Consider the following 14,492-nt stretch of genomic DNA (forward strand, 5'->3'; position numbering starts at 1 on the left):
AAAATAAAAGTGTAACAATTATTCAACAGTACATGAAGGACTATACAGCCTTGTGGGGTGCAGATTGCAAGAGAATAACGATTTACATTTTGGGTGGAAATAGCAAGGGCTTCTTTGAGCTTAAGAATGCAAGCATTTTTTTTAGTTGTAGAACTTTCTCCCCGCCAAACTGTTTCTGCTGTGGGAAAAAATAACCTAGGCTTCTGGTATGAACCGGAGAGGGTTTAAGTATCAAAATGCAATATTTGAGACTTTCAACTGAGTATTATTGCTTCACTCATTGCTTAACATTAGAAGGATGATTTCCTTAATGGCAATTTGGACCTGTATTTCTGCCTTCATTTCTCCGCTTTGTAGTTGGGGCCAGTCCACTTACCTGGCAGTTGTAGCTTGACTTGGCCACGAGCCTTTTGGTATCTGATGCACTTTGTTTAATCTGCTCTCTTTTTTATGGACCAGGACATCCAGCTGTACAAAAGAGGCTTTGCAATTGTATTAAAGTTCAATAAGCTCCACCTGTGTGCATTAAGAAAACTGGGAGGTTGACAGCAAAGTGAATGTGTGTGTGCATGTTTGCACATTTTGCAAACTGTGAAAACTGTCATGCCCCCTCCAACATATTCTGCCAGTCAGTATCTGGCTCTGGGTCAGGACTGGGCATGGCAGAAGCTAGGTTTGAGATCTGCAACATAAATTAGCATGCAGGATTAGATGGTGTCCCTGACAAGCTCTGTATAGTCTCCTGGCATCAAAGATCTTATGGCTTCAATCATTATTACTTCAGAGTAAAGGTTATTGTGACAAAAGATTCTGAAACAGATATTGGTTCCACCTCTATCTCTCTTTATCCAGCTATTTTAAAATGTTGCCTTTATTAAGTAATTTTTTGGAGAAGAAATACTGTTTTCACAGGATAATTGGCTTTTTCAGTACAATTGTCCCTTTGGGCAGATCTTCAGATTGATGTGCCTTCATGCCAACCAACTTTTTGTAGAGAATTTAAGTTCCTCTCATGCTGTGCATTTCCTTTGCGCCAAACGCTCTGTAGGCACAGGAAAAATAGCCGTGTGTGTGTGTGTGTGTGTGTGTGTTTGTGTTTGTGTGTGTGTGTATTGGTCTCTTATCACACTATGATGACAGCCTGAGCTGCTAGGAGGTCAAATGAAGCACATAGACTGAGCTGATACTTGGAAGTTGGCCCTTGCAGGTATCTACCTCAGAGCCTGCATGAGCCACCTCAAAAAGGAGGACAACAGGAGTGTGAGGTGCTGCCACGACCTGCCTGATGGTGGAGGACTCTCCTCTCTTCTCCCTCTCTTTGTCCCTGGGTCCAGAAACATATTGGTAGTTGGTGCAGCTCCTTAAAGGCAGGCGGCCACAGTGTCCTGGATTGCTAGCTCTGTTTCAGTACTAAGGGCTTACCTCTAATTGGGACATAGATCAATTTCTGGCTAGTTTAGTGTGGTATATAGCAGGAGCATAGCTGCGAAGTTTTCCCTTTTCTCACGAGGAAGCCTATTCAGCATAAGGGAATTTCCCTTAAAAAAAGGGATAACTTGGCAGCTATGAGCAGGAGTGAAGAGAAAATTGGAAGTTGGTGACAAAGGAAGACCTACCAGTTGAAGATAGCAAGCACCTGATGATGTGTCCATGAAAGCTAAGGTCATAATAAATTCATTGGTCCTTAAAGTAGCAAAGACTTGGTGTTTTTGCTGCAGCAGACTAACACAGCTATCCTCAAAATATATAAAAACTTGTAACAAGCACATAATATATTTTGCGTGCAGTCCTCCTAAAATGGCTGAGTTGACTTGGCGGTCCATTCATTTGGTGATTGCATTTATCGTAGGTGTGCTTTCTTCTTCCCATTGGTCTACTCTTTCCAGTTTTTCCACTTCTTCAACCTTTCTTCAGTAGGCAGAAGATCCAATTACAATTGGCACTGAATTTACGTTCTTCTGACTGAATCTACTCCAGATAAGCAATTTCAGCTTCATTTACCTTTTATACACCTGGCTCCTTCAGACCAGTAAATGCTCTCAAGTTTTGTTCTTCAGTGAGCTTCTTTTAAATTGTGCAGATTAGCAGGAAGAGCTATCCCCAGAAACGGCAGGAGAAGAAGGGAGAGCTATGATGATGCAATACAATCACTGTAGCTTCTTTTGAAAGGGGTCCAGTCATTCAACAGTGACAACAGGGCCTGGAGAAAGGAGCTTGTTTGTAACAGACTCCTTCACTAAAGATGAGAGCTAGGTAATGCGACCAATTTTCTGGCTGTTTAAAAGTTTCAACACTTCCTTTTAACAACACTAGAGAGGTCTGTGTTAACTGTTTGTGGTATCGTTTCTTTATTATACTATAATGAAGTGTTATATTTGTCTGAAGGATGCCCTATGCCCACTTATCCCCCTACAAAGAGGCACTTCTGGAACAAATCTAGACTTTTAAAAAATTTAATTACACTCCTTGAGGGTTTTTAAGCTTGACTCAGGCAAACAAACTTTACAGAGAACTTGAAAACCTTATTCAATAGTCTTATTTAAACCTAGTGTCAGGATATACTATTTCACCCTATAGTGTCTTTTAATATTACTACAACTGCAACAATCTCCCACTCCCTTCTTGAATTCTTACTTGAATTCTTACTCAGGAAATCAAATCAGGTTGCCCTGCCTAACTAACCCATGAACTCTTTCAGAGCAGGTCCCTTTCTCCCCAGGCCCTGAACTAACTAAAAGGCAATCCCTCTCCAATGGACCAATTTACCATTTGGATTTTTAGTTGCACCAGCCATTTGTGTCTCAGGATAGACTATTTCTACCCAGGGATGCTTCATAGGGACATGGAAGAGGGCCTTCTTGGTAGCTGCCCGCGGACTCTGGAACTCCCTCCCTAGAGAAGCTGGACTGGCTTCTGCCCAAGCCTTTTGACACTTTTATTATGAATAGATATTGAGAAATACTTCCTAATCATCTACTAAACTTCACCAGTTGGTTAGCTGGTCAATAGTGCATGTATAGCCACTCTCTGTTCTAGCCCTTATCATAATCAGTATCGATTGTTGCAAAGTTTTGCAGTGTAGCCTAGGAAGTATCTTTCATGGGAACCATGCTACAAGTAACAGTGTTTTGCTGCTGTAACAACCTTAATGTATACAGTCGTACCTTGAAAGCCAAATGCCTCGGCACTCGAACGTTTTGGCTCCCGAATGCTGCAAACCCGGAAGTGAGTGTTCCGGTTTGCAAACGTTCTTTTGGATGTTCTTCTGTGGCCTCCGACTGGCTGCACTGCAGCAGCTTCCTGCAGCCAATTGGAAGCTGTGCCTTGGTTTCTGAACGTTTTGGAAGTCAAAAGGACTTCCAAAATGGAATCTGTTCAGCTTCCAAGGTACGACTGTACATGTTTTGACTGCAGGCCATCCAATTGACCAGTAAATTGCTATATTCTTTTATGGAAGGATGAGAAATGTCCGTGCTACTTTACTGCTTGGATGTTTAGCTATGGTTACACTCTGTGCAACCTGCACCCAGTGTAGCTCTGTGTTAATGTTCAATGAGTATTTCACTTGGAGCTTCTTGGCGTTTTAAGCTTTCGCCACATTTAACTTCGGCTTTGGTTTCTCTTCGGCAGCAGCTTAAACCCTGTTCAGTTTCTGAAGACTTTAACCTTGCCCTATTCTCAGCACATAGCATCGCTTATAATTAAAGGAATTCTGTTTTGTCTTCAGCTCGAGAAAAATGAAATACAGGAAAAGCATGTGCTGGTGTTGCCCTTTCTGCTAGTCAGATGTCGAAGAAGAGATATTTTCAGAGCAGTAAAAAGGAACATAGAGCATGCAGCCCAAATGGAGATGTATACATATGGGGCTTTCTTTTGTCATGTTCACTGTGGCTTTTAAATTCCACATTTGAGTCGTGGATTGAATTGTCTATTAGCTAACTCAGGAATCCACACTGGTTTCAGTGGAACTTCCCCCCAAGCAAATGCATTTAGATCAATAGGCTCTTGTCTGAGATTATGGGAATGGAACTTGTTTGTTCAGAGATAAAAAGAAATAGATCTGTACCATACTAATTAAAAAACAGTATATAACAGATTTCAGATCATTTGCAAGCACAGTAATAATTCCTCTTTTCTTTCCCCTGCTCCGTTTCTTTTCTTCATTCCATTCTACCTGAGACCAAAAGGGAAAAAAAATCATGAAAGCAGAAAAAAGCAACACTTCATGAATGTGTGTATAGACATGAAACAGAAATAGAGGACAGGGTATGCTTCTTAATGTAAGATGATCTCATATAGGTGACTTTGCAAAGGCATGAAAAATGCCAAGATCTTCACCTGTTGTGCTACATGGATACCAACAGTAGGACATTGCTAGGGATTATATCACTTGGTAATGGATACTCGAGCCTTCTCAAACCTTAATCTTGGGACTATCATGTTTTTAATTAGGAAAGGATTGCTGCAATGTAACCCAGTAAAATGCCAAATCTGATACTCAGTGGCGCAAAACCGAATAAATGACACAAAAGAGAACTGTTTATAGGAGTAGTTGTATTCTTCAAAAACTACATTAATTGTCTTTCCACATTACATCATTAGTAAGAGTTTTTATTGAAATCAAAGAGCAGCTTTAGGTCTTTTATTAGTTGTCTCATTCAACACACCCATCCTTTTTTAAAAACACTTTTATAGGAGTCATTGAATGTCCATTTTATCCTATTTATTGAATGAGAATGCTGCAGAAATCTTTTGTAGAAAGACAAAACAGCTTGAATACGCTGCTAAGAACTCTGCTCATACCATGGCTGCTTATGGAAAGTCCTCTTTATATACCATAATTATTTTAGGAGCTCTTTGCACAGCTTGTCATCTGCAATGGCAAGGAAAATAACAAAATAATTATGGGTTGTTGTTTTTCCTTGCCTTTCTTTCATTTTGAGGGAAATGGCCAAATAAACAACCACATAGTCAAAAATCTCATGTTATTTGCTGTATTCATACCCAGCAGGTGACAAGTAATAAATCGATAAATTGCAGCAGGCTTTAAAATAATAATTAAAAACATCACAATAAAATGTGTGAAATTGCAACAGCAGGATAGTACAACACAGCCATGAGCTGTTTTTCTGGACAGACCCTTCTGAGTCTCTTCATCAAGGGAGGGAACTAATAAGTTTATTATGAAGCAGGTGGCAAAATACCTGAATTTTATCATAGACCCGAAGTGATTTTTAGTGCGTAGCTTGTTATTTTTTATGCATTGCATTTTCTCATATTGGTTGGTTAACCAGGAACCTTTGTGGCCTCCAGTTGTCTCCAGTAAAGATCTTTCTGTGAACTATATTTCTGTAAGAGGCATGTGTAAGCAGATCTGGTAACTTATTTAATATCTCTTTCACTTATCTGGCACCACAGTATCTTCCTCCGCCCGAAATTATGTCAGTTGTGGCACCACAGTGATATTGGCACAGTACTCTCTTCCCCAACATCCTTCCAGCTCCCAGGGCACATAATTATTTTATATGAAGTACTTCATCCTGTCTGCATACTCTTTGCAAGTGTCCCAGAAAAACGGGGACATCTCATTTTTTTTCTCGTGAGAGGGCAGCGGCCATTTGGGGAGTCATGAACTTGCTTGATTTTGCACCACAATTTCCACCTCAAACCACACACTTTGGGGCACTGTGCCCCCCCCAAAAGCACTTTTTCAGGGGGAAATCATGGCATGGAAACATACAAGATCACAGTGCCCCAAATGGCTGTTGTCCTCTTGTGAGAAAAAAACAGAAAGCTAGCGTCCTGGTTTTTGCCTTCAATGTGTTGGAGAGTAGGTGTCTGTTCTGACTCTACTGCCAGCCATTCCAAAGGGTTTAGTATGATGAAGGAGATTGGGGGGGGGGTGGAATTTCTTTCTCTCTACACTCTCTTCCATCATTCAAGAGACAAAAGGGGACATAGTGCCTAGTGAGCATTAGTATGCACTAAATGAAAATAATTCATTTTTGGTTGTAGAAGAAATGAGATATTGGATGGATCCCTTTTGTACTATTGCCAGTTTTTTCCTCAGTGTTTTCAATGGCTGCAATTGCAGGTCTAGCTTACCACTGTTTGTTTCATATTCTAATTCTGAATGTTGTAGCCAGCTTGGGTGTTGGGGTGTTTTATATATATATATATATATATATATATATATATATATATATATATATCGAGAGAGAGGTTATGATTAAAATAATGACTCATTAGATTGTGAAAGCCCTTGGGTGATTTCCAGCGTTAGTCATATTCAAAGTAGCCCCATTGATTTCAGTGGGTTTACTCTGAGCATGTGTTAGCTGGATATCACTCATTATTAAGCTAAGATTTGGGGCATACTTGTAATAGTTTGTTGGCTGATGTGACAGAAATCACAGTTTAGTTTACCTTCAAATTCAAAATAGTGACCCTTAGTTCTTCTCCGAAGGGTATAAAGTTCATTATTTAGTCAACTTATGATATACTGCTTTCTGCAAATGCAGGCCCTTTGCTGAGTTTTTGGTTGCTTGCCCAGATTTCTGTCCTTGTTTCTCCATTGCTTAGCAACATCCCACTATCCCAAAGAAGTTGATACCAAGTACGAACAGGCTTGTTTTGGTAATTTAATGGGAAGACAGGAGCAAGGCTTATGGGGAGGGCGGGGCGGGGGAGCATTTTGTTTTTGTTTTCTATCAGTGTAAGTTGACTTCACATGGCAGACCATGATGCTTCCCGGCTTTGTGTATTACCTTAAAAGGTAAATGTAGCTCTGCTCCAGAAAGTGGTTATGCAAAGATGGCTTTTTAAAATTGAATTTCATTTACTTAAAGTATTTTTAGTGTGCTCTTCAGCCAAACACACACACACACACACGAGAGAGAGAGAGAGAAAGAGAGAGAGAGAGAGAGAGAGAGAGAGAGAGAGAGAGAGAGAGAGAGAAGATAGGCTCTGCCTACTGGCTTTTAGTCTAAAGGATAGGATAAAAAGTAAAAAGGGATGGGGAGGGAGGAGGAACAAAGTAAACTCAGCCACCAGTTCTGAAAATTGCACTTCTTATAGTAAATAGCCAGGATGGAAATGGGATGATGGAATAACCAATGCCTAGATGACAGAAGAAAAAGAGATAAAGGCAGTTCTCTCCACAGAGCTGATGGAATAGCTCTCATTTCCCTCTTCTGCAGCCTCATGGAAATATGCTTATTCCTCTCTATGTAGCACTGTATGCTGCTGTTGTCCCCCTAGATATCCAGGGATTCTGGGGTGTAATGCTCTTCAAATCCCTGTTCGCTTGACTAGACTGGTTATTGTGGCCGATGCTCAGGGGAGCACCCTTTTGACATACTGGTTGTCGCTTGGCTAAGTCTAGACTATCAATAAGTTCCTGTAGCACTGTATGCAGTGAGGCTGGGGCCAGATGTAATTACCCATTATAGTAATGTGTGTTTTCACTCTTTGCCATAGCATCATTGAGCCAGCATAAAAAAGGTGGAGAGGCACATGCTTTGCACACAGAAAGGCCCACCTTCTCTCTCTAATAACTCAAGTGTCTCAAGTAGCAGGGCCAGGAAAGGCCACTGCTCGTGAATTTGGAAAGCTGGTGCCAGCTGGGATAGACAGAAATTAAGCTAGATGGAGCAAATGGCAGCATAAGGCAATTTGTCTACTCATATGATTGACAAGAGTTATATTTTGGTTGATCTGTCATCTCGGCAGACATGTTGGGGTTAAATAAATATAGACATTCTTATGTAATTGTATGTCCCATTTCCCATGTTGCAGGTTGCTCAGAGGCTTCAGCATAGGCAACACACACATTTAATTAATTAGTAATAATATTAATTAAATTAGTAATAAAATTAGTTAATTGGTAATTAAAATTATGTGGTCAGTGTCATCACCTGTAGTCATGCAAGTGTCCAACAGGTAAATGGTTGTGTGTGTCACTTCAGATCTGCTGTTTGACACCTCCCCAGCCTTTCTTATTTTTTACACAACTTAGTTTTACAATTGACTTGTGAAATACTTATCAGTAAGGTTGTCTCTCTCCCCTCTCCCTCCTGCCCACTCCCAGGGTCGGATTTAAGTTTGATGAGGCCCTAAGCTACTGAAGGTAATGGGGCCATTTATATGTCCAGCTGTCCTTTGTCAACAACAAATTGTTGCTGTTTTTTGTGTTGAATATATGCTATATGGTAATTTATGGACCTAATAGGTATCTAAAGCCATTTGCACATGCAGAATGTAGGCACCCTATATATAGAAATGAACAAACCAGTGATATTTTAGGGAGCAGGCTAGCAAGTGAGGCCCATTACTTACATCATAGGAGCCTACACAACACAAAACACTGTTGCTGTATGTAGGTTTTATTATATTTGGTTTTTTTAGCTTATATTTTGGAAATGTACATCCAGTTTTTTCATTTAATTTTTTTTGGGGCCCCCAAGAGAGTGGGGCCTTAAGCTATAGCTCATTTAGCTTATACGTAAATCCAGCTCTGCCTGCACCCCGACCTGCTTCTGGGGTACTGTGATATAATGAAATGTAGTATTTTATAATTGAAGGCCTATTGAAACAAGCTAATTTGAGCTTTTCCTGGGCTATGCTATTTCAGGTTGTAGTCAGGAACGTGTCAAGATTCTGCAACTACAGATGAAGTGATACAATTGCACAAGTGCACTTCTGCCGGTTTTGTACATTCATTTTGTACTAATTTGTACAAAGGTAGTTTTGTAGGTTGTTTTACAAGGGTTTTTCACCTTCGTGCGTGCCTTGGAATGAGTTGTTAACCCTCAGTTTAAATGGGGATGACGGAGGTCGAGAAGAAGCAATTTGGTTAGGATCCTAAAATTGGATAAGTTACACAAGTAGACTGTAAGGAGGAACCACATTCCTTTTCAATCTGTGGATGAGTTTGCAAGTCTGCTTCTGGGAAGATTCCATAGACATAGAATGTTGGCTGACAAATTCAGTCTTCAAGATGGAAATGGTGTTTTCAGTCATCCTAAGTTTCTTCATTCCAGCCAACTTGAGTTGTACTGTGACATGGACCACTTATACATTATGCAGCCCAATGGGTAACATCTGTTCCTTGGGCTGCATTCTGGTTTATCTCAGTTTATATCTAGGTCAACCTGACATAACTTGATTTAAAACAGTGTTAACTCAGGCTGAACCAGAAACAGCCCAAGGCAGCTGGAGTCCAGTTAAGGGAATCGCATGCAGTATCTGACACATAGCCTGTAGTTTTGTCAGGCGCCTGCTGCAGTGATGTATATCCATGTTTGTTCACAATAATCCTCTCTCCTTTACAGGGTGTAGACAGTTCAAACTTATCTATAATCATCCAGAACAAAAAGTGCTTTGATAACGACATTGTGTGCTCAAAAAGTGTCTTTATCTCTGTGGGAGACGCCGAGATTTTTTTCAATGACCCCCTAGCCATACAGGTAAGTTCTGTTTTCCCTTTTCTGACATGCCCTTTGCTCACCGAAGCACAGTACAACTTGCTAACTAAAATGCAATTTGTCTAAACAAATATAATATAAGGGGAAAAGCCCAACCCTCATAACAGCAACAAAAAACTCGTTTTCCTTGTACCCCACCCCCACATGGACCTCTGTTCAGTTAGCATCCTGCTAGACATCACTGTACTTTTTTGAAACCATGGAATTGTTCAGCTTTTTAGTTCCCAGCCCATGGGGTTTCTGAGGGAAGACCTCCATTATACAACCCAATATAACCTTCAACTGAAAGAAGAAAGCTTAAAAATAAAACCACACTGGTCATAAGCCTAGGAGAAATGTCAATGTAGTCATGCCCAAAGAGATGTCAACAGATGACCAAAGGAATATTATCTGTGGTAGGAAAATGTCTAGCAAATGTGGCTTCTCCTTCCCCAGGGATGTGAGAGAGCCAAACGTACAATAATTATTATTCTTGAAAAGCCTCTGTTTAAAGCAACCTATTTAGGCTAAAAAACTGACAGACTAATGGCCCAGTTTTCACATCAACTTTTCATATGGCAAAGTAATTTACTCATCACCTCCATGTGCTGAACATTTCACTTGATTGTGCCCCTATGCACTGGAACTTCATTCATTCGTAACATCTAGCACAACTGTAGTTTACAGTGGATCTCCCTTATGTTGGCCACAATCGAGATAGCTGCTTCAGGTAGAGCCAAAGGCTTATGCACATATCCTGAAATTAAGAGGATACCTGTGTGCGGTATCATAGAAAGCTTTTGAAACTTTTTAGTTCCTTGTTGTGTAGTAGAGAACTGGAATGTGGCAATTGCTTTTAAATCAACACAAGACCAAAGCCCTATAGGGAAGCGGAGCTGATTATCTAGATCATGGTTGTGGTTAATACAATGTTTTATTATGTTAGGCTGCATTGAAAGTAACTGTGCACCTCATGAAAATGATATGGCAAAGTACCTTTGCAAGGGTTTGGCCTAATGAAGAATCGAAGATATTCCTGGAAATAGTTTGGATATTTCTAAAGAGAAGCTATCTAAACTATTTCCAGAAATTTCCAGAAAATACCTCCTCAGTTTGGCTTCAAGAAACAATGTCTCCTGGGTTCTGAATAATGATATTCAGACATTTTAATGAATTCATTTTAGTGCTCTGGCTTGGGTATCTGCGGAAAGCATATCTTCATTGTACATCACATCTGGCTGATCTTATTGGCCTTTTTACAAATATAAATTTCTTCACAGAGGATGCGGAGGAGACATGAAGTCACAACCAAGTATCAGCTTTGGAAGGCTGGATATTATACAGCAGTGCACTTTCCAGATCAGGAGATCACAATACTATGGGATAGGAAGACAACAATGCATATCAAAGTGGGAGTTCGATGGAAGGTGAATGGATATGAGATTGGGCGGCTTGTATTTTGCAGCATCAGAGTTTTTATAGGAAACAATTTGTTAATTCAACAAATAGATGATTGATTGGTATAAATTGCACAGTAAGTCAGAGATAGGGCATCCTTTTCAGACCATGGGTATATTCCCACTGGGGCAACCTTTCAGGTACCACATGCCAATAGTGAGCAGAGCAGCTAGTATAACATTTATCTTTGCACAACAGGCTAGGAGCACAATTACATACCCTTCTCTATCCCCTCACCAGGCACATTCAGGGACACATTCCAACCAGACAAAAGTGGGGTGAAACAGGACTGGTGAGGGGTGTGGTCTGGGGAGAGGGATGTGGCTAAGGAGGGGGTGTGGCCTGCGGAGAATATCATGGGTCACATAGAGAGGCTGAGAGGGACTTGTTTGGTCACAAAGCCTAAGATTCCCTACCCTGTGGTAGGTCTATTTCAAGTTGCAAACTATATTTCCTCACAATATAGTGATTGGTACTGACTTTTGTCAACATTTTCAGAGTGTTCTAAATTAACAAGGGTTCCATAAGAAGGTGATCCATAAGAATGGGCTGTGCTGTCTCATTGCAAATTGGGGGAAAGGACAGCTCCAGGTGTGTGTTTTTTAGTGTGTGGGTGTGGGTGGGTGTGAACTAAAGCATCTCCTCCTTTCTGACTGGGGCTGCTCCAAATCTCCCCCCATCCACTGCCAAAGATGAGCATACTATCCTGCAATGAGGTGAAAAGCTGGGTCAGTAACTGGATGGAAGCTTGTCTTATTTACCTCAGCAAAAGCAACCTCAAATATTTTCTACCAAGCGTAGCCTTTTATTGAAGTGTGTTTCTATAAGCAGTGTATAGAAGTCTTTAAAATGTAGACATATATTATGTACTGAGATGGTTCAGTCAAGCTGTATGGAGAAGCACAAATGTGTGTGTGTGTATTCATCTTGTTACTGTGTTTTGATAGATTTGACTATTTTGACTGAAAATAATAAATATATAATCCTGTTTTAATTCTAGGGTAAACTGGCTGGTTTATGTGGCAATTTTGATAAATTCACTTCAAATGACCTGACTACATCCAACAACATGGAAGTAAGAAACGCTCAAGTCTTTGGAGAGAGCTGGGAACTAGGACAGGTAAGCATGATATATCCATTCATTTTGAAAATAAACAGGCAACTGATGTTGAGGGGGTAAGAAATGTAGAAGCAGCATTACCATTAAACCAGCAACTAGTAGGCCATCTATTTGCCAGGTTCTGGGTGTGGTAGTTCCCTGTCCTATCACCAACCATTTCTCATGCTTCTGCACATTCACCTTATTTCCACTGTGTCACGTGGTTGCCATGTGAGGCGAGCAAATATGAAAGGAGATGCAATGCATCTTGGCCCTGATGGAAGCTGATGGGACTGCAGCTTCCATGGGGAAGGAATTTGTATATTCCAGCCACATCAGGAGGGCCCCACGCTAACCACCCCTACTCTAGTACCTATAAAGGTTTTTGTTTCATTGGCACAAGACAAAGAGGATGACAACAGCATCACAGTGAAACCCGTTAATTGATAGAGCCAAAAATTAAAAATCTTTCAAGGATGTATAATCTATTGTTGGAATGGCATACTAAAGATGAACAGACAAAATCGGTAATGATTGAGTGGGCAAAAGATATAGGACATAATATAATGATGGAAGACTGGGAAAGGTTATGGAAAAGTAATATGAATTTCACTGCATGTAATGTTTTAAAAGAGAATATGTTAAAGATGATGTATAGATGGTATCTTACAGCAGTGAAATTGGCAAAGATTTATCATAAAAAAGATAACAAAAGTTGGAAATGCAAAGAAGCGGAAGGAACCTTTTACCATATGTGGTGGACTTGCCCCCAAGTAAAGAGCTTCTGGGACAAGATTTATAATGAGTTGAAGAAAAACACGTTTGTCAAGAACCCAGAGGCTTTTTTACTTGGGATTACAAGAAAAGAACTGCCAAAGAAAGATGTTACTTTTTTCCTGTATGCCACAACAGCAGCTAGAATTGTATTAGCAAAGAATTGGAAATCTGAAGAAATGCCTAAAGTGGACGATTGGCAGATGAAGCTGATGGAATTTATGGAACTGTCTGAACTGACTGGGAGAATCCGGGACCGGGGAGAAGAATCAGTGGAAGAAGATTGGAAGAAATTTAAAATTTATTTAGAGAAGAATTATGAGATTAAAAATATTTAATAAAGGAAGTGGAAGTATAAAGTGGTTTTAAAAGCAAAATTGATTAATGGAGGATGATAAATGAAAAATAGGTAATGAGTTTTCAAGATCCAAACTATATTTTGATGTATTGGTAAAATGCCAGGAAAAAGGATCAAGAATAAGATTTACAATGAGTAATTTAGAAAAAGAAGGTGAATAAGAATTAGAAAGTGTTGAATTAGTTATTAATAGAAACATAGAAGGGAGGATAGGAGGAAGTCCATAGAGATAAAGAATTGTATTTGAGCAATATACGATTATGTAAAGTTACTTTCAATGTTATCAATGTTCAAATGTGCTTATGATTATGTATGGATTTGTTTTTATTTTTGTTTTTTGTTACATTTTTCTTGTTGTCTTTTGTTGTCTTTTTTACTTTTTTCTTTGTTACTATAATATATATATATATTATATATATATATAGAGAGAGAGAGAGAGAGAGAGAGAGAGTTTCTGTTTGTGTACTGTATATGATACACAAAAGTGCGGACATTTACCGTGCTGTAGGCCAAGCAGCTCATATGAAAATGTTTAAAATTTATTTCCTGCTTTGTTTCCCCCACCACCACCAGACTGTAGTCACGTAGCTCAGTGTAACATCTCCTATTTTGCTGAAGCACAGCTGCTTGAGAGGATGCAGGCATCTTTTCCCCATGACTCCCCGCCTTTGCCGTTGCAATTCAAAAGTGCAATGACCTCCCCCCCCCCCGCTCCTGTGCTGCCACATCAGATTACAAATGCTCTGACTAATTTCTTTCTTTTCTTTTTAAAAAAATATTTTTATTGAAAAAAACTTTTAAACGATACAAATTACCAATAACATAACCAATTATATCCCCCCCTTTTCCCTCCCTCTCCCACCCTCCAAGTACTTCCCTCAGCTCCCCTCTCTAGTTTGTTTGTATATATTATTCTCTGCATGTTATAAAATTGTACATATCCTTGCTTTACCTATCACGTGTTCTAATAAATTGTGGGTGTTTATTCCTAACCTGCCAAGGAGTCCAAATCCTTTTGTTGTCTTTTTAAAATTTTCCATCCTCTGCTTTCTCTCACCATTTTTACGGCTCCCTCTGAGGGCTGCTTCATATAAGATTATTCCCTACATGAATCCACTAATAGATTTTTTTTATTAAAAAAAACCACCCCTGTATATAATGCATGTATTTTGGCAACATCTGACAAATAGGCACGCGTCTGTTTTAATACATGACTAGAAGCAGCAATCTCCAGGGACGAAGTTGCCTTCTGTATACCCAGGGAAATAAAACACAGAGATCTGCAATACATCATGGTGTTTATATGGTATATAAATAATAGGTGGTAGTTTTACTCAGA

At 39.7% G+C, this 14,492-nt stretch overlaps 1 protein-coding gene across 1 annotated transcript in view; it reads left to right on the plus strand.

The window, feature by feature from the left end:
• Positions 1-14,492, plus strand: part of OTOGL (otogelin like) — an 89,296-nt gene that overhangs the window by 36,335 nt on the left and 38,469 nt on the right. Inside the window, exons 23-25 of the mRNA XM_088651897.1 lie at positions 9,333-9,467; positions 10,745-10,891; positions 11,923-12,042. Coding sequence (XP_088508023.1) covers positions 9,333-9,467; positions 10,745-10,891; positions 11,923-12,042 — 402 coding nt within the window. The remainder of the gene's footprint in view (positions 1-9,332; positions 9,468-10,744; positions 10,892-11,922; positions 12,043-14,492) is intronic.

Source organism: Zootoca vivipara, chromosome 9, assembly GCF_965207765.1.
Source record: "Zootoca vivipara chromosome 9, rZooViv2.hap1.1, whole genome shotgun sequence".
Classification (NCBI taxonomy): Eukaryota; Metazoa; Chordata; class Lepidosauria; order Squamata; family Lacertidae; genus Zootoca; species Zootoca vivipara.